Source organism: Suillus fuscotomentosus (assembly GCF_016647785.1).
Source record: "Suillus fuscotomentosus strain FC203 chromosome Unknown F5891scaffold_30, whole genome shotgun sequence".
NCBI classification, from domain to species: domain Eukaryota; kingdom Fungi; phylum Basidiomycota; class Agaricomycetes; order Boletales; family Suillaceae; genus Suillus; species Suillus fuscotomentosus.
The window spans coordinates 123,089-142,120 of NW_024539542.1; the positions used below are offsets into that span (position 1 = coordinate 123,089).

Here is a 19,032-nt window from a genome sequence, read left to right on the forward strand (position 1 = left end):
CAGTCTTCATATCCCACACCCGGATCGTCTTGTCACTTGAACCAGACACAATGTGGTGCCCATTTTGCGAGATTGCGACAGAGTAAACCCAGCTGGTGTGCCCTTGGAGAGGGGCACCCAATGCCTTGCCAGTCATAATATCCCACACACGGACGGTTGTGTCATCCGAACCAGACACAACATATTTTGCATCCGGTGACACTGCAACAGACCGAACCCAGTCAGAATGTCCTTTGAGAGGGTCACCCACTGTTTCCCTACTCTCCATATCCCACACCCTGATTGTCCTGTCATCTGAACCAGATACTGCGCGATTTCCATCCAGCAAGATTGCGACGGACCGAACCGAGTGACCATGATCTTTGATAGGAGTACCAGATGCCTTGCCGGTTGCTACATCCCACACCCAGACTTCTCCGTTCCCTGAACCTGAAACAATGCGATGTCCATCCGGCGAGATTGCAGCACAGTAGACCGTGGAAGTGTGCCCTTGGAGAGGCGCACCCAAAACCTCGCCAGTCCCAATATCCCACACCCGAATGCTCTTATCAGCTGAACCGGACACAATGCACTTCCCGTCCAACGAGATTGCAACTGACTCAACAGATTCAGTGTGCCCTTGGAGAGGCGCAACTAATGCCTCGCCAGCCTCTATATCCCACACTCGAACTGTCTTGTCGTCTGAACCGGACACGATGCGATGTCCATCTGGCGAGATTGCAACGGAGTTGATGGAGCCAGTGTGGCTTTGAAAGGTAGCGTCTGCTGCCTTGCCCGTAATAGTGTCGGCATCCCACACCCGAATCGTCTTGTCATATGAACCAGAGACTATGCGACTTCCATCCGACGAAACTGTGATAGAATAAATCGAGGCAGTGTGGCCTTGAAGAGGAGATCCTGATGCCGCACCGGTCTTCGCATCCCACACTCGGATCGTCTGGTCGTATGAACCAGACACGATACGATTTTCGTTCGGCAAGAATACAACAGATGAAACTGAGTCTGTGTGCCCTAGGAGAGGGGCACCCAATGCCTTGCCAGTATCCATATCCCACACCCGAATCGTGTCGTCTGCTGAACCAGACGCGATGTATTTCCCATCCGGTGAGATTGCAACAGACAAAACATAGTCGGTGTGACCTTGAAGAGGGGTACCCACTCCCTGGCCAGTCTTCATATCCCACACTCGGATCGTGTTGTCGTCTGAACCAGAGACGATGCGATGACCATCTGGGGAGATCGCGACGGAGCGAACGTAGTCGGTGTGTCCTTGGAGAGGGGTCCCCACTGCCTTGCTAGTCTCCATATCCCACACTCTGATCGTCTCGTCAGTTGAACCCGATACAATGCGAGTTCCATCCCGCGAGATTGCGACGGAATAAATAGTGCCAGTGTGCCCTTGGAGGGTACCCAATGCCTTGCCGGTTGCTACATCCCACACCCGGACTGTCTTGTCCCATGAACCTGAAACAATGCGATGGCCATCCGGTGAGAATGCAACAGACGCAACAGCGTCAGTGTGGCCTTGAAGAGGGGCACACAATGCCTCGCCAGTCTCCGTGTCCCACACCTGGATCGTTCCATTGCGTAAACCACATGCAATGCGTTTTCTGTCTGGTGACATGGCAACCGACCAAACCTCGTGATTCGCGTGGATTATCTTTTCCATCGGAGGCCAATTCTCGACATGGCCAGCGACAATGCGGGGGGTGTGAGGAAACTTTGCGGCGAACTTGCGAAATATTCTCGACTGCGTTGGAGCGAATGGTAGAGCGGACAGGTATAAATGGGGAGTGCTGCGTATAATGGTGGGTGCGAAAGTGCGGACGAAACGCAGGGTGTCCCTGATAGCGTCACCAACATCCCTAAACTCGGCATGACCCTGCGACCACCCCACTACTCGTAAGAATGTGTCGGAAAAAGAATGAGCTTGAGTTACGCACCGAAAACCAATCTGCAATAGATGAGAAGGTCACTGCCGAGCCACCGAGGCTTCTCATCAGAGCCAGTGCCTCCAACCACCAAAGAAGGCGCTCCCCATCGAAGAAAGCCTCAACTTCTTTAGCGAGCGGTGATTCGAAGGACGTAAAGCCGACATGAGTCCCCCAAAACCGACATGAGTATGATAGCTCAGCCGGAATGGATTCTTTGACTCGTTTCTCCAAGTCAGGGACGGAAGAGTTGGGCAAGTACGAATTCTCTAAGGAGCAGATGTTGAAGCGAAGTCCGTCTTTCATGACCCGAAGCGTTGCGAAGGCAAGATCTTCATGCAGTACTGATGCATCAACAAAGAAGTCCTGGCTCCGCAATTTGTCTGTGAGGAAGTCGTAGAATGATGCATGAAGGGGACGTATGGGAGTATGGGAATCCGACGTGCCGGTCAAAAGGGATCCCAATGGCCCAAGGACCCCGTCCATTTCGTAATCGCAAGTCCCTTCGTGAAAATGCAGTCGCATAGCCGTCAACGCATGTATGGGAAGTGGTTCCGACGAGGCAAGGACTTGCCCCATCACCGAGCAAAACACTGGGATATTTTCCTTGCGCTCGTCCTCCGGCATGATTTCTTCCAAGATGCGTGTATAAATATCATCCAACAGACGCGTTCCCTTTCCAGACGTTCCAGTAATCACAGCTTTGTAACGACCCACCGGACCCACGCCCACCTTGTTCGTACCCTTGATGTACTCGCAGGCGAGACGAGCCCATTCAAACAGGCCGTCGGATTTTAGGGCAAGCGCCTTAAAGTGCAAATCGTTGAAGACGTGATGCAGATCTTCCAACTTGTGGGAGATATAAAGCTGTATGTCAAGTTCGGTGGATGCAGGCGAAATACCATCCAAAGGAACGTGGTGAACATGCGGCGCGGCGTGCAGAGTGTTGTGAATGTCTTGGAGGGGACGGGAAGTGAGGAGAATGCGGAAGTGGGCTGGGAGTTCGGATAGTTGTGAAGTGGAAATGTTCAATTTTCCAGCGAGTAGACAAAGAATCTGTTCCCGAGAATTAGCTTCCCCGCTCTCGTCCAATGCATCAATGACTATCAGCACGGGTGCAGCGATGACGTTTGACGCTATGTTGGTCGGTCCCACAATCAGTTTTTGCCATTGTTTTGTGACATCTGCAGTCCGCTTGAGGTCGTCGTCATCACGGACTGCCTGCGCCAAGGCTCGCCGTACGATAGGGTTGCGGCCTGCCAAATCGCTTGCGATGGTCCTGAATATTTTATTCTGACGGCGATCCCCTTGCTCAGTACGATCGAAGCAGAAGCATGAGCCAAGACCACCGCGTTCCATGTACCAGTTGGCTATTGTATGGGCGACAGCAGATTTACCCTTGCCTGCTGTGCCAAACAACCAGAAGATGCGTGGAACATCCTCCTTAGTGTTGCTGATCCAGTTCTTGATATCATTCAGAAGGTCTTGCCGAGTATTTGGCAAACAACATTTAGACGTATTTAACCCGGCTCCCGTTGCGTACTCCATGCCTACGAGGTCCAAACTCTCAACTATGCCAGGAATCGTAGAATGTCAGCTGAGGCTTAAAGAGACCTGAAAACTGACTCATACCCATATGGTGGACGATCACAACGGTATCACGAGCCGCCAGATCTCGGAATTGCTGCATAAGACTGTCGAGGACATTGTTGTAGTTCTGGATCATGGTGTCCGTGTCGCTGAGAACGTGCTTGCCAAGTCTTATCCCTATACGAACAGGTAACATTGAGTTTGGTGAATAAAGTAGTGGGATCGACTCACAGGCGCTCTTCGTCTCGGCATAATGGCTGATGAAATCAGCGCACACCAGTGTCTGCTGTGCTATCTTCACGTATATCGCTAGCATAGATTCAATCTTGACCAATTCCTCCTTCTCCGTGATGAAAGTATAGACTTCGGATATCTTTGAGAGCAGAAGGGAAACACCGTCATCACGGTGTGCCTGATCGAGAATCATCTGTTACCGAGACTTTGTCAACCTGCAACGGCGATGATTGAGTAAGAGGCCTACCTTGGATGCGCAAGTGAAGATGCTCAGCGCCACCTTTGCATAGGGATGGACCTGCACACGAATGTTAGTCGCGTACAGAAGAGATATGGATGGTTTGTACATCTGCAATCGCGTTGGCGATGGAGTTGAACGCCTTCAAGGGTTTGAGCAACACGGAAAACGTATCGATCGTATCAGAAACAGATGGTAGGTCGTTGGTCGCGGAAGAAGTATCTTGGAGTATTGTTGGGACGTGGCCGGCGTCTGCGAGACTTTTGTTAGCATTGGCGATTCTATCGTGCACAACCTTCGGGTCGAGATGTTCGGCCTAAGGATAGACGTCAGGACATCGTCGAAAGAGATGGATGAAAATATTCCGAACTTCGTTAGTCGAACTTATCTCTATGAACCCTGAATTGGAAGACTGCCCAACATCTGGTTCCAGAGTGGGAGGTGTGAGATCCTGCAACAGCAATTAGTACCAATCGCAGCACAAGGGGCACATTCAAAGTTTAGATTACGCTTACCTTAGTTGACTGAACAGGTTGGGTGTCCTGCAGGCTGGAACTTGCAGCCGTGGATTCAGGATTGGGGGGTTGTCGAGCGCTTCGAGCGAAGCGCTTGGTCACCTTGCCAAAGATCCCGAAAACTGACCCCGAACGTCTTTCATGAGACCCATTCCTCGAAGGCGAGAGAGAGGACGGCTGTAACGATTAGATATGATGTAAATGCTAATATGAAAGTTCATACATCGTGACTGGCTGTCGTCCTGCCTCTCTCCTCTACCAAATGAGGGTTTGAATGAGTTGGCTTCGGTCGCCCCCAGCGTTTCTTCCGAGGAGGATTGTTTGCATCCATGCTGTAAGTGGGAAAGATATGTGGATGTGCGGATGGAAGTAGGAAGCGTGGTGGGTAGCGAATAGGATGGACTGGCGTTTACATGTTTGCGATGAGGATTATTATGTATCAGTTATGAACCTGTGGTTGGAAGCACCCCGTTATCCTGAACTATTAATAGCATATTATCTCATGAGGATTTCGAGTGTCCTATAGATCGTAGGAGATGGTCGATGATCAAGTAGATCTTTGATAGCGATGTACAGAGCACAGGTTGGCTGAAATTCCTGTATACTCCAAGGTGACGAGGTAGCAGCACGCTTGCGACGTCACTCTGGTATCCAAAATGTGATTGGAAATGTGACATGGCTATGCAGGGTGATTCGTATCAGGAACGTGCCCGTGCAAGCGCCCATATCGTGCCAGAACCGAATTTCCACACGAAACCTCATGGAAGGCCTGCGGTTACCCGTGCGTTCAAGCGAAAGCACCCAAGACAGGTGACTCTTGTTGGTTTCTTACGGTTGAAGAAGCGCTCAGTGACGAACTTGAAATTGATGCAATGCACCAGCGTGATTGGTTGATCTGTCGGACAAATGTTGTACCAGTGTTTTCTGAATTCTGGACCCGGAAGTTGGAGATGAACGATATTGAACAGCATCCAGAAACATGCCGTCAAGTTGCGGTGAGAGCGGGAGGCGGGCCTTGAAAATAAGAAAATTTCCTGACTGAAGGCATACCATGACCACTAGTACGTCAATGATTTGGAGCATACCAGAATTTACATAAATGCGTTTGAGTCAAAGCTCCAGGGAAAGGGATGCACACCAGCTAAGAGCTTGGACATGAAGATATGGAAGGCGGTAACAACGACCACCTGAGTGGCAGTACTTGGTACCGATCAACTTGATACGGCTGCCACCAACTTGAAAGAGATCTGCAGTAAGTGATGGTAGCCGCTTTTATTTGTGCATGCTTGGTTCACACCCCGACGAGGTGATCCCGCTTTTATACTAGTTTCACCCCAACAGTATCAGCTGCCCAAGTTTTTGAGACTGCGCTCGTCCTGCTCTCGTCTATAAGATCATCCTTCCCCTTTCCTCCAGCTTCTACATCCAACATGCCGACAAATGCGAAAAAACGACGGCGCGAATCTGAAGACTGGGATTATGCTGATCTTAGTAGGCCTGACCCAATGTACAAGAGGACAGCCCCAGCATGCATTCCCGCGTCATCTTCCACTACTTTCAGGGTCAACACTACCACCAAAGGCCCCGATCCGAATCTAATGTCTTATAGTTCTACCTTTGACAGCAAGGCTCCTTATAGCTATTCATACACCCCCCCTACTACTTCTGTGATGACGATGCCATCAGTTCCATATTCTTCATACAACTACAGCTACCCGTATCCCCAATCTACCCACCCTCATGTGGAGCCTCAGCCCCCAGCTCAAGAGGCCCTACCACCTCCCGTCAAGAAACAAAGGAAGAAGAAAGACCCTAATGAGCCTGCGCCAGAGAAACGCGGTGCAATGTTCAAGAAAAAGTGTCCGCAGAATATTCTTGATCGTGTAGATAGGGTCATGTCGCAAAGGTAACGTATTTCTCCTGTATTCGGTAGAACATGTCATCGATCACGACCAAGATTTTTCATGGTCGACCGAAAGCGTACCGGCGACGAGCTACGTGAGGAGTTTAGCGTGTTAGGCTCTACAGGGAATGTGAGTACTCTTCTATTTGGTCACTTAACACGCTTACATCAACATAGGTGTATACTGTTGTCATCGATAAAACACCATCCTGCAACTGCATGTCGCGTTTTCTTTCGCTTTCAATTAGCCCCTGACTTTCGGCGTTTGACAGGTCCAGATGCCAACAAGGGTAATCACTGCAAGCACATAGTAAAGCCGCTCTTACTTCGTATCACCTCCATATCTAATCATCTTACGTTAAGTTGTTCATCTTTTTGAAAGGTGATCGTAGTTCTATTTCCACCATGCAAACGACTGAACTTCCGCTATAGTCCTTCAAGTCAGCCAGAGCTCCGGCTTGTGGTACCAAAAGTCAGTACCTCATGTCGATACAGCTTTCATTACTCAATTACCACCCATAGAGCACTTCTTACCTCTGAACTTCAAGAAATATTCGCGCATGCGCCTCCAGCACCCAACTCTGTTACCAATCAACGTGTTCGGGATGCATATGCACGTGCAACTGGCAAGGCTACTACTACCCCCTCTGAAGAGTCTGAGCCTGTGAAAAAGCGCCGTGCGCCTGGCCCAGAGGACGACTGCCCCATCTGCTACGAGAGCATGCACGGCGCAGACGAGAATACCCTCATCTGGTGCGAGACTTGTGTGAATGCCGTGCACAAGGAGTGCTTCACACAATGTACACGCCATATACTTGCTACCATTGAAATATGGGACTGATGCATTGACGTAGGGGCTAAATCCTGTGGACGCAACATTACTTGTGTCTTCTGCCGTTCCCCATGGGTCAACGTTAGCACGGGTGGGCAGGCTGCTGGGAAGGGAAAGGCGTCAGTGTCAGAGGGATATATTAACCTTGGTACTGTTGCGGGTTTGAGTCAAGAGCGCGATACCAGCTCCTGTGCGTCCATTTTTGATCTCTTTCACGATCCCTCTTATCCTTTTGATAATCGGCGCCTATCTCGTCTGATTAATTCTCACTAACCATCACTTGCTGTAGATTATCATGGCTCCAGGCGTGGGTATCGGCACTACGGTTATCAAGATTATGAAAACCTACTTTAGGCAAAGGACCGGGTTCTATCTTTCATGCGTACCCGTGTTCCGGCCCCTTGATCTATCATCTCGTACATTTTTTTTCAATTTACGTCCCTTGCATTTCATCACAGTACAACATCATTTAAATCTCTTGCACGTCTATACGATTGCGCCCTGCCGCCTTAATCGTTAGTGTACATGTCACTGATCGGTCCTAGTACTACTAGTATCTTCGAATCTTGGTTTCCAAATCTGCCCGCCTCGAGGCGCTCAAGTCAATCGCTAAAAAGGGTGCGTGGTTGCTGATTGTTCCTTTTTCTGATGCACGTGTATGCGTTATCCAGCCATATCGCCGGGTTATCCTATGTCACGGCCTTTTGCATATGTTTTAATACAGGATAGTATTCCCAAAGTCTCCCCAGTACCAGGAGACACTGGGTATATCATCATTTGGCCGGCAATCATTCACTGAGACACAGCGATGTCGGGAAAATATCGTTACTGGCATATGCCTTGTTCCCTCCGAAAAACGTAGGGATTCGTCAGGCTCCATATCATGCAACTTTGTACGACTGCCAGCATCTACGGGAGATACTCCTAAGACCTATCATCTGAACATGTCACCCTCAGTGTACTGAACTCTGCAATGGTATATTCAGATAGATCCTGCGGTGAAATCTGTGTTCGACATGCAGTCCTTGGATGAGTGTGAGATGTTGATGGCGTGTTTTACGTGATTGGGCTGGTCCTGCCTATTCTAGGGATTTCTAGAATATGACCGAGTCAACAACTTACTTCGGTGGCGCTATACGGAGAAAGGCGACTTTGGTACCCCGGACTAGCCCAGAATGTTTGGCTTTTGGCAGGTGGCCAGATTGTCGGGAAACGGAGTACATATACTTGCTGTGTAGGATTAATAGCAGTGTCCGCGCTTGTCTGCGGGACCCGGATCGCAGTAGACACAGTCATTAATCCAGCGCTCCGACGATAAAGCTTGTATTACATAAGACTGGACCTGCCCTCACTGCACTGGAGCACGTTCCGCCATTTGTCATTCAAAGTTGAGTTTTGCATGGAGAATGATGAAATCGAATGTTCACCCGGTATCAATGTACGTCTCGCCTTGATCTCAATCGGTGACTAAACACTTCCGATAGCGTTCATGAGAAATACCTGTCAGATGATCACTCGTCTTACAGAGCCTGAGCGCCGAGCGCTCTCGGACTGCATGACTCCGCCACTGGACATGCGTTAAAATTGCTGTATTTTCATCGGCTCCGCCGCGTCACGGGCCGTCCGCCTGATACTAATGGCTAGTATTAAAGCCATGCCATCTTAGTCCTGTAGCATCTCATCCTGCCAGTGGTTTCCATCGAATCATGCTCAACTTCCCTTGGGCTCGACGTATCCTACCTCGAACTGGCACGCAGAAAGAGAGAACGCCGTTTCTTGAACGAAGACTTGGGGTATGGCGCATACTGATCGCCGCTGACGAATCATCATCATTCAGGCTCCCCAATCTTCAATGGGGTGTTGTATCAACACACTTCCCCCTGTTGATTCGCGCATACAAGGATTTTCACTCTGTCAGTCCAAAGTTGTTTTGGCTCCTGATGGTTACAAATCTCTGGTATGCGATTGAGGACCCACTGTCCCTCTATTTCTCAAACCGCCTTTTACTTCTTGTGGGTGAATTCTTCTTAACTTATGACTCGCATATATTCACCGTTCCCGAAGATCCAACGCTCTGTTTTGGAAGGCAAGATTCACACGAGTCTCGACAAAGATCTATGTATAGCCATCATCGCCCGAGCTTCATGCTCCGCGTTCAGCGGATTTGTGCAGTGGGCTTCGTAAGGTTTCATCGGATTTGGCCGAATCACGTTAATTGGAGGTAACAATAGCAATGGTGTAAAGGATCAATACCGCATGCTCGTCTGTTACCGATTTCAAGAGTGGTTGCTGCGAGGTATCCGCACCTTGATCTTCATCTCAACGCTACTGAAATGCCTTGTTAGCAAATCTTGCGCGTGACATTGAGGCATCTCAAGGTTGGTGTTGCTCATATGATTTGTAGGATGACGAGCTCAAGTCGGGTATGTAAAAGATAACGAGGCGGGTCTTACAGTCAACACTAAGCAAGTGTTTTACTGCCTTGTACGATTAATCGATCTTGGAAAGGAGATTATTTCGTTTCTACTCCAATTGCGATTATTGCTGCATCTCCTGGGCTCCGAATTTGCGAGTGCTGGACTTGCCTCGATCGTAATGTGTTTTTTGCCCCTGATATTGGACAATATGTGGGACAATGAACTCTGGAGCAAAGGTTTGTGCTCCTGTTTACTTCATTTGATCGACCTGACATTCGTAGCTTACGTGAAACAGGCAGTCAATGACGACTATTTGCGGCAAGAGGCCTTGACCTCACTTGCAAAACATACATACAAAGCTGAGGTGATGGGAGGTAACTTATCAGGTTATCTTTTAAATGGTCGTGTATTGAGTATCTTTGAGTTTCAAAATCACTCACATAAACTCTTAGAGTACCAGAAGGTGCACGATGCACTTAGTCACATACCTAACGGAGACGTCGAGGATCTGTGGAAAAGATCAACGACTGCTTTGCCTAGTATGTTCTCGAACCTCTGCAATGACGGACCCATGGTAGGTTTATGCAATTCTATATGCCTATGTTTCTGATGTGTTGCCAGCTCTATATCGGGCTGTTGGCCCTCATGAATCCAAGTCAGGTATCTGTCGTTCAGCTAGCTATGCTAGAACAAGCTGCCACACGTCTTCGATACACATTTTCCTTCGCCAAGCACATCATTAGCCTTTATCCGACTGAATTGGCTGGCTTGAAGAATTTCTACAGACTTCTCGATCTTAAGAACAAGATGAAAGATGGTTGTATGCCGTATTCACCGGCAGCCGGTTCTTCGGGTCTCTCGTTAGAAGTTCGGTACGAATCTCGGGTTTTGCGCGGTTGTTGTTCTTCATATTTTCAAATCGACAGAAACGTATCGTTTAACTATCCGGGCGCCAAGTCAGAAAGAGATGCATTGAAGGATGTTTCTTTTTCGATAAAAGCAGGTCAATTGGTGGTCATCGTCGGCGCAAACGGCTCAGGAAAATCGACCATACTCAAACTTCTGACTCGCTACTACGACACTACCTCAGGCACTGTCTTAATCGATGGAAATCCCATCGAAGACTATCGAATTGCAGACTTGCGGTCTGTGACAGCCAGTCTAACGCAGGAGCACACCTTATTCCCCCTCTCTATGAGCGAGAACATCGGGATCGGGTCACCATCATCTGTAACAAATCTCGACAAGATTGCTCAAGCTGCGAAGTTAGCTGGTGCTCAGGACGTTATCAAGAACTTCACCGACGGATATGACACTGTCCTCGAACCTGTCAAGACCGCCCATCTTAGCTATACAGGGAGGGGGAACGAGGTCCTAAAAAATGAGTACGAGAAGATGGAGAAAACAACAAACGTGTCTGGTACGTCTCATTTACTAGGATGGTGCGTGTACTAATGACGCTTAGGCGGAGAGAAACAAAGACTGGTTGCGTGAGTCCACTCATCCTGCGTCATTGACGTTGAATTAACTCGCGCAGCTCCCGGACGTTTATGCGTATGCTGTCCGAGGACATCAAGTTTGTTATAGTCGACGAGCCGAGCTCCGCTCTTGACCCAGGAGGCGAATACGAACTATTCAAGCAGCTCAGGGAGGCGCGCAAAGGAAGAACCATGATATTCGTCACACACCGTTTTGCGCATCTCACCAAGTTTGCCGATCTCATCTTGTGCGTATCTCTTTTTGATCATCGACTTCCATTCTGATGCGAACGACGAATGTAGGTGTATGAAGGGAGGAAGTGTGATTGAGATGGGAACGCACCAAGAACTGCTGAACCATCAGGGAGAGTATGCTCATTTATATAACGTCCAAGCGCAAGCTTTTACTTGAGACGTACCGAACCATCAAGGATGGCTCTCATAAAATTCCAGCTAGTATACGTCGGCAAATGGGATTACGCTACTTAACAATGATATTCACTTCCGTACAACGCAAAATAGATTATAAAACCTGTACTTATCGCATAGAACATGTATATCGCAGTCCCACACATGTCTGACGGTCCTCGAATGCTGGCACCAAGAATATGTTCTCGATCCCCATGAATTGGTAACACGACAATTATCGATCCTTGTGAGCCGATCACTGATGCGGCGGCTACAGACGCCGCCGCAAGTGCTGTGCATCTCAATATAGGTTCCGCCAGCTTAGAATTTCGTTTTGATATATTCCCTCTAAACGTATATATTCGTCCAGCTAACAGGTACGGCGCAACAACTTCCCATCTTCGACGACCATGAACAAATTTCATATACAACAATCAAGTAAAATCGCTTTACATCAAGGACTCGAGATTCCGGCCGAAGAGCTGCACAAACTTGTTATGAAAAGCATTATGTATGCATCATGTCGATGCACCATGGTCTCATCTTCCTGTTCAGGAGCATTTGGCAGGTTGTATACCTGTGCGCGTTAATTAGGAACTCCGTAGCAGTTCACTGATGCCTACCCACCCAACGCTTTCGAGGTAGTGTTCAGTGAAAATATCCAAGGCTTGGGTCTTGCCATAACATTGGTCTCAGAAAACCTTCGCAACGACACGAAGTACATTACATCGTGGACCTCATTGGGATGGAGTACGTCAACTCCAACCAAATACCACTTGAACCACTGATCACAGTTATTTGTTAGCGAATGACATGATAACCTATGCAAGTCAACGATTCACTTCCGACGTCATCCCGGTGGCTCACAAAAAGTAGGGCAATTTGATATACCTCGCTCTCATAACAGAACGTATACCCATAGTAATCCTAAAGCTCCTCTCTACGCATATCGACCCAAACGCACCTCCATTTATTTTCGGGGAAGTATTTGACGTCCCTCGACTCAGTCAAGCCTCAGGGATTCACTTGCTTCAATGACACGAAGTAAAGGATCCAGAAAGTCAGGTTGTCGATGATCTTGGTTGTTGGACTGTTTGAGAAACCGTTCAACAGCACATCGAGATTCCTGAACCACGACGAAGTCCCTCGCTGAACCTGCTCAAGCTTGGTGAGACAACTTCGAACATCCCTTTTCGGTGATTAAACGCGCGACAATCACAGATGTCTCGTCGACACGAACCCCAGCTTGAGTCGAGCTGACATCTCCTAGCATACACCACAATCATGCATCCTTTTGGTCCCTCACATCACTTGGGTTTCCAGAGGCTCGCTCAAAAATCCTGGAATTATCATTAACGAATCGTCCTTCTCCTCAGCACCAGGTTTCCCTTCCTCCGGACGATCACGTATTATGTTTCGATTTCTTTTACTACATAAGCGCCCATCATACATGGGAATGGGAATCAGACTATTCTCCTGCATGGAGATTTGTGGGCCAACACATACGATGGGCTGCAAGCATGGAAAACATTGCCGATGGGCATGCCCGACGCGCCATGAATGTACCAGTAACTGACCCAACACCTCCTGTGAGTGAAAGTTTCGGACATAGGTTTCTCTACAGATCTAATTTTTGATAGTATATATCGATCCACATACGGCATGGTGACTTCAGCCAGCAATGCGGGGGAGTTTCCAGTGGACCAGTGCTTCGCCCCGTTGTCTATTATTGCGCGCGGGGTGCCTGAGGTGCAAGAAGAGCTTCGCACACAAAAAGGGATTGATGCCACGCATATTATCATGACGAGCGACGAAAGGGGCCCGGAATGGTGGTTAGATGTTAGAGCGTTGGGGTGGACGTGGGTAGATTATGCAGCGGAGCGGACAGAGGAGATCTATGGAAAATGGTGAGCCGGTTAGATGTCATGTTTTCATTCTGACGCTAACTTAAGTTGTGGCTGCTACCAGGCATCTGGTGTTCATTAGTGCTATCATTTAGTCGAATGGAACTAGCTTCGTTGGCACTCGTGGTTCCACAATATGCACACTAGCTAGCCGCAGAGTACGGTCATGGCATGACGGAGCGACTCGGCTCATTAGATGGGAGTGGCCGGGCGCGGACGACCACTGATGCTGATTAGAATGCTAGAATCGAGACTACTTTGGGCTTCAGAACTCATTCGCTATAATGTTATATTTTCTATTTATGATGCGCATGATGGTCGCTCTCGGGCTCGAATTCACAGACGAAAGCAACAAAAGCTTAATCTTCTTGGTGCGCAGTACTGGTCACGTTCCCTTCCTGACGGGGCTCAACAATCAAGACACACCATAGATATGCAGATACTTTATACTACTCTACAGCGAGCCGTAAGGTGAGCGGCCATGAGACATAAGACTTGAGCCTGAAAGTTTGTGGCACAGGTATGAAACTCGCTTGATGTCTCGAAATTGAGTGGTGATGAAAAGCATGTCCTTAGGAGGGTATTCAAAACACTTACGATCTATATTTCAATATGATTGTGTAGATGATGCTTACTATAATCGTGTACAAAAAGATCCGATGCGAAACGGTGAAAGGAACGCTTGAAATGCGAGCTCGCTGTAGCAGACAGTGAGCACGAAGGTTTATGGGACTTGCCGAACGTTTGAGCCAAAAATGTCAGGGCACGATATTAATAGCATGCCGGGACGTTGCCGAGGTGCCCTGCTGATTTTTGCCAAGTACCAATAATTATCGATATTATCCATCGCATAGCTGTATCTATCTGTACTTAGAGGGGCCCTGGCGACCAACATCCACGTCTAATTACAAGTTACGTAGGAGAGTCGTAGGAGTCACAGGTGGGTGGCACATCAATAAACCGGTGAGTTCTTGCTGGGGATTATGCTGATTATGATGCTCACTGCTTTTACATAGTCATATATCACTGCGACGAAAACCTTTCCTATATAACGATTAATGACGATGTCTTCTTCCCACGGGTTCTCTGATAGCCCACCTCACTAGTAGGCTCGGTGACTAAACACTTCCGACATCATCAGAAATGATCAATGATCACTCATCTTACAGGACTAGCTGCGCTCTTGGACTGCGTGTCAGACTCCGCCTCTGGACATGCGTTAAAATTACTGTATTTTCATTGGCTCCACCCCGTCACCAATACTAATAGCTAGTATTAAAGCCATGCCAATCCTGTAGCATCGAGTCATCCTGCCAGTGTTTTCTCTCCAATCATGCTTAACTTCCCTTGGGTTCGACGTATCCTACCTCGAACTGGCACGCAGAAAGAGAGAACACCATTTCTCGAACGAAGGCTTGGGGTATGGCGCGTACTGATCGCCGCTGACGAATCATCATCATTCAGGCTCCCCAATCTTCATTGGGGTCCTGTATCGACATACATCCCCCTCTTGACTCGCGCATACAAGGATGTTTACTCTGTCAGTCCAAAGTTGTTTTGGGTCCTGATGGCTACGAATCTCTGGTATGCGATCGAGGACTCACTGTCCCTCTATTTCTCAAACCGCCTTTTACTTCTTGTGGGTGAATTCTTCTTGACTTGTGACTCACATATACTAATTCACTGTGCCCGAAGATCCAACACTCTGTTTTGGAAGGCAAGATTCACACGAGTCTCGACAAAGATCTATGTATAGCCATCATCGCTCGAGCTTCATGCTCCGTGTTCAGCGGATTTGTGCAGTGGACTTCGTAAGATCCTCTCCAATTTGGCTGAATCACGTTAATTGGAGGTAACAATAGCAATGGTGTAAAGGATCAATACCGCGTGCTCGCCCGTTATCGATTTCAAGAGTGGTTATCCGCACTTCAATTTTCATCTCAACGCTACTGAAATGCTCTGTTAGCAAATCTCGCTCGTGACATTGAGGCGTCCCAAGGTTGGTGCTGGTCATATGATTTGTAGGATGACGAGCTCAAGTCTGGTATGTAAAAGATAACGAGGCGGGTCTTACAGTCAACCCTAGCCAAGTGTTTGACTCCCTTTTACGATTACTCGACCTTGGAAAGCAGATTATTTCGTCTCTACTCCAATTGCGATTATTGCTGCATCTCCTAGGCTCCGAATTTGCGAGTGCTGGACTTGCCTCGATCGTAATATGTTTTTTGCCCATGATATTGGACAATATGTGGGGCAATAAACCCTGGGGCAAAGGTTTGTGCTCCTGTTTATTTGATTTGATCGACCTGACATTCGTAGCTTACGTGAAACAGGCAGTCAATGACGACTACCTTCGGCAAGAGGCCTTGACCTCACTTACGAAACATACATACAAAGCTGAGGTGATGGGAGGTAATTTATCAGGTTATCTTTTAAATGGTCGTGTGTTGAGTATCTTTGAGTTTCAAAATCACTAACATAACTCTTAGAGTACCAGAAGGTGCACGACGCACTTAGTCACATACCTAACGGGGACGTCGAGGATCTGTGGAAAAGATCAACGACCGCTCTGCCTAGTATGTTCTCGAACCTCTGCAATGACGGACCCATGGTCAGTTTATGCAATTTTATACGCCTACGTATCTGATGCATTGCCAGCTCTATATCGGGCTGTTGGCTCTCATGAATCCAAGTCAGGTATCTGTCGTTCAGCTAGCTATGCTACAACAAACTGCCACACGTCTTCGATACACGTTTATTTTCGCCAAGCGCATAATTACCATTTATCCGATTGAATTGGCCGGCTTGAATAATTTCTACAGACTTCTCGATCTGAAGAACAAGATGAAAGACGGCTGTATGCCGTATTCGCCGGCAGCGGGTTCTTCGGGTCTCTCGTTAGAAGTTCGGTACGAATTCCGGGTTTTGTGTGGTCGCTCTTCATATTTTCATCGACAGAAACGTATCGTTTAACTATCCGGGCGCCAAGTCAGAAAGAGATGCATTGAAGGATGTTTCTTTTTCGATAAAAGCAGGTCAATTGGTGGTCATCGTCGGCGCAAATGGCTCAGGAAAATCGACCATACTCAAGCTGCTGACTCGCTACTACGACACTACCTCAGGCACTGTCGTAATCGATGGAAATCCCATCGAAGATTATCGAATTGCAGACTTGCGGTCTGTGACAGCTAGTCTAACGCAGGAGCACACCTTATTCCCCCTCTCAATGAGCGAGAACATCGGAATCGGGTCACCATCATCTGTAACAAATCTTGAGAAAATTGCTCAAGCGGCGAAGTTAGCTGGTGCGCAGGACGTTATTCAGAACTTCACCGACGGATATGACACTGTTCTTGAACCTGTCAAGACTGCCCAAATTAGCCTTACAGGGAGAAGGAACGAGGACCTAAAAAAGGAGTACGAGAAGATGGAGAAAACAACAAACGTGTCTGGTACGTCTCATTCGCTAGGATGGTGCGTGTACTAATGACGCTTAGGCGGAGAGAAACAAAGACTGGTTGCGTGAGTCCACTCATCCTGCGTCATTGACGTTTAATTAACTCGCGCAGCTCCCGGACGTTTATGCGTATGCTGTCTGAGGACATCAAGTTTGTGATAGTCGACGAGCCGAGCTCCGCTCTTGACCCAGGAGGCGAATACGAACTATTCAAGCAGCTCAGGGAGGCGCGCAAAGGAAGAACCATGATATTCGTCACACACCGTTTTGCGCATCTCACCAAGTTTGCGGATCTCATCTTGTGCGTATCCCTTTTTGATCATCGACTTCCATTCTGATGCGAACGACGAATGTAGGTGTATGAAGGGAGGAAGTGTGATTGAGATGGGAACGCACCAGGAACTGTTGAAGCATCAGGGAGAATATGCACATCTATATAACGTCCAAGCGCAAGCTTTTACTTGAGACTTACCGAACCAACAAGGATGGCCCTCATAGAATTCAAGCTATTAGTATACGCCGGAAAATGGGATTATGCTAGGTAACAATGATAGTCACTTCCGTACAGTGCAAAATAGATTATAAAACCTGTACTTATATCGCATAGAACATGTATATCGCAGTCTTACAGATTTTCAACGTCCTCAGATGGGCCTGGCACCAAGAATATCCCCATGAATTGGTAGCACGACAATTCTCGGTCCTTGTGTGGGACTACAATCGATCACTGACGCGGCGGCTACACCAGAGAAACTGATGGGTTCACGTCAGTCCAGGGGTATCGTAATCGTCCCATTACATGATTTACTGTGGAAGGAAACTGTTGTCAGCACTTCCACAGAAGAGTACTATGATAACGACAAGTTCGAGACGAGGAAGCGGAAACATTTTCAAGATTTTCGAGAAAGACCGACGACCTTCGGAGGGACGGTGTGTAAGGTAATAAACTCAAAGTGCAGCCTATTATCGTAACCACTATGAACAGCAGGTACGACAGTCAAATGAAAGATCATAATGTTTGACAGACCTTCAAGAGAATCCCTCGGGTAAGATGGATATTTGACACCTCGAGTTCAGGTAAAAGTCGAGATGCATGGGCCAGCTAACGCTTTTGAATGACATGTTGTTATTGAGGTTGTATTAAGGGCGTCTTAGGGGACCCCCAGCAAGGCTAATGATTACTTGTATGTTCTGCAATGACAGACGGTGATTCTATACCATCGACGTACGCTGCAAGAAACGTAGCCAAACTTTCTTGAGGATGTAGTTCAAATAACCCACGTCGGGGATCGACAAGTGTTACGAACACTCGGCACTTATGGTCGAACTTGAAGTATGGGGGAATAAATTCACAACCCTTTTATCATCCCCGATGACGCGGAACCTCACTAATTAGAGCCATACTAAACGTCAGAGATCTGAAAGGGAATCGCATAGGAACTCACGTGGAGTGAACGGCTGTCCTTTGCCTTTCCGAATACTAGTAAAATAAAGAGTACCGGAGCCCTGGTGACCCTTTAAACGGAAACTTAGGTCCACATTGCCTTGTGGAAGGTTAATCTAAGCAAAGAGATTAAGATGAAGTGAATACTTCGACAACTGATTGTACTTACCGAGCCATTTATCCAAGGGTCGCCATTCAAGTACCAGGCAGGTTCAGGTCGGATTGCATCTCCCAGCATATCCTTCAGTTCTTCATTATCCCTAACCGTCTGCATAATATGCTTTACAACAGAGCTCGATAGTTTCTCTTGGTTCGTCGCGAAGAGTAAAAATGCAGCCCAAGCGGAAACCCCGAGGGTGGCGAATGCAAGAATGAACGGCCAACGTTTCTGTATTGTCGAATAAGTGGAATGCGTGCACGTAGACGCGAAGCGCAAACCTGAATGTGAGGAAGGTCAGCCTTAAGAGGAGGTCTAGTGTAATATAGCCTTGGTTTCGAAGGTGCAGAGAACGTTTCAACATGAGGTTCTTCGGTAGGAGGAGGGGGTCGCGGGAACTTGGTTACTGTCGCATAACCCCTTGATGTAGCTCCCCCAAAGCTTCTGTCCAAAACTGAGAGATTTCTTGCGCGTCGAGTGATGGACATCATTGTCACAGTCAAGGAAGCTTGCATTACTAGGTG

At 47.9% G+C, this 19,032-nt stretch overlaps 7 protein-coding genes across 7 annotated transcripts; 6 read left to right on the forward strand and 1 right to left on the reverse strand.

The window, feature by feature from the left end:
* The first annotated feature begins 5,668 nt into the window (after window positions 1-5,668).
* F5891DRAFT_376962 (uncharacterized protein) lies at window positions 5,669-7,778 on the forward strand. Its single transcript, XM_041371625.1, has 10 exons — window positions 5,669-5,760; window positions 5,815-6,414; window positions 6,466-6,541; window positions 6,589-6,628; window positions 6,684-6,721; window positions 6,775-6,793; window positions 6,844-6,883; window positions 6,934-7,211; window positions 7,266-7,433; window positions 7,533-7,778. Exons 2-10 carry the CDS (start codon window positions 5,939-5,941, stop codon window positions 7,595-7,597), a joined length of 1,200 nt encoding a protein of 399 aa, XP_041225356.1. The 5' UTR covers window positions 5,669-5,760; window positions 5,815-5,938; the 3' UTR covers window positions 7,598-7,778.
* Window positions 7,779-8,613: 835 nt separating this feature from the next.
* Window positions 8,614-11,257, forward strand: F5891DRAFT_1036502 (uncharacterized protein). The gene is made up of 9 exons (XM_041361837.1): window positions 8,614-9,255; window positions 9,308-9,423; window positions 9,475-9,539; window positions 9,589-9,621; window positions 9,678-9,896; window positions 9,942-10,234; window positions 10,282-10,532; window positions 10,587-11,150; window positions 11,198-11,257. Exons 1-8 carry the CDS (start codon window positions 8,950-8,952, stop codon window positions 11,113-11,115), a joined length of 1,812 nt encoding a protein of 603 aa, XP_041225357.1. The 5' UTR covers window positions 8,614-8,949; the 3' UTR covers window positions 11,116-11,150; window positions 11,198-11,257.
* A 610-nt stretch (window positions 11,258-11,867) lies between these two features.
* On the forward strand, window positions 11,868-12,491 carry F5891DRAFT_377276 (uncharacterized protein). Its single transcript, XM_041371626.1, has 4 exons — window positions 11,868-11,923; window positions 11,986-12,125; window positions 12,192-12,296; window positions 12,352-12,491. Exons 2-4 carry the CDS (start codon window positions 12,044-12,046, stop codon window positions 12,420-12,422), a joined length of 258 nt encoding a protein of 85 aa, XP_041225358.1. The 5' UTR covers window positions 11,868-11,923; window positions 11,986-12,043; the 3' UTR covers window positions 12,423-12,491.
* Window positions 12,492-12,921: 430 nt separating this feature from the next.
* F5891DRAFT_1036533 (uncharacterized protein) lies at window positions 12,922-13,711 on the forward strand. Its single transcript, XM_041361838.1, has 4 exons — window positions 12,922-13,130; window positions 13,209-13,453; window positions 13,515-13,521; window positions 13,546-13,711. The coding sequence occupies exons 2-4, from the start codon at window positions 13,209-13,211 to the stop codon at window positions 13,675-13,677; spliced, it is 384 nt and encodes a 127-aa protein (XP_041225359.1). The 5' UTR covers window positions 12,922-13,130; the 3' UTR covers window positions 13,678-13,711.
* Window positions 13,712-14,709: 998 nt separating this feature from the next.
* On the forward strand, window positions 14,710-17,046 carry F5891DRAFT_1036549 (uncharacterized protein). Its single transcript, XM_041361839.1, has 9 exons — window positions 14,710-15,089; window positions 15,146-15,261; window positions 15,313-15,347; window positions 15,417-15,449; window positions 15,506-15,724; window positions 15,770-15,901; window positions 15,940-16,061; window positions 16,109-16,359; window positions 16,409-17,046. The coding sequence occupies exons 1-9, from the start codon at window positions 14,784-14,786 to the stop codon at window positions 16,935-16,937; spliced, it is 1,743 nt and encodes a 580-aa protein (XP_041225360.1). The 5' UTR covers window positions 14,710-14,783; the 3' UTR covers window positions 16,938-17,046.
* F5891DRAFT_377385 (P-loop containing nucleoside triphosphate hydrolase protein) lies at window positions 16,926-17,518 on the forward strand. Its single transcript, XM_041371627.1, has 3 exons — window positions 16,926-16,972; window positions 17,020-17,208; window positions 17,264-17,518. The coding sequence occupies exons 2-3, from the start codon at window positions 17,033-17,035 to the stop codon at window positions 17,370-17,372; spliced, it is 285 nt and encodes a 94-aa protein (XP_041225361.1). The 5' UTR covers window positions 16,926-16,972; window positions 17,020-17,032; the 3' UTR covers window positions 17,373-17,518.
* A 733-nt stretch (window positions 17,519-18,251) lies between these two features.
* On the reverse strand, window positions 18,252-18,891 carry F5891DRAFT_916314 (cytochrome oxidase complex assembly protein 1-domain-containing protein; the record flags this gene model as incomplete). Its single annotated transcript, XM_041373713.1, has 4 exons — window positions 18,252-18,295; window positions 18,353-18,467; window positions 18,521-18,739; window positions 18,790-18,891. Coding segments are annotated over 4 exons (480 nt in total), but the record flags the coding sequence as incomplete, so codon positions are not given.
* Window positions 18,892-19,032: the final 141 nt, after the last annotated feature.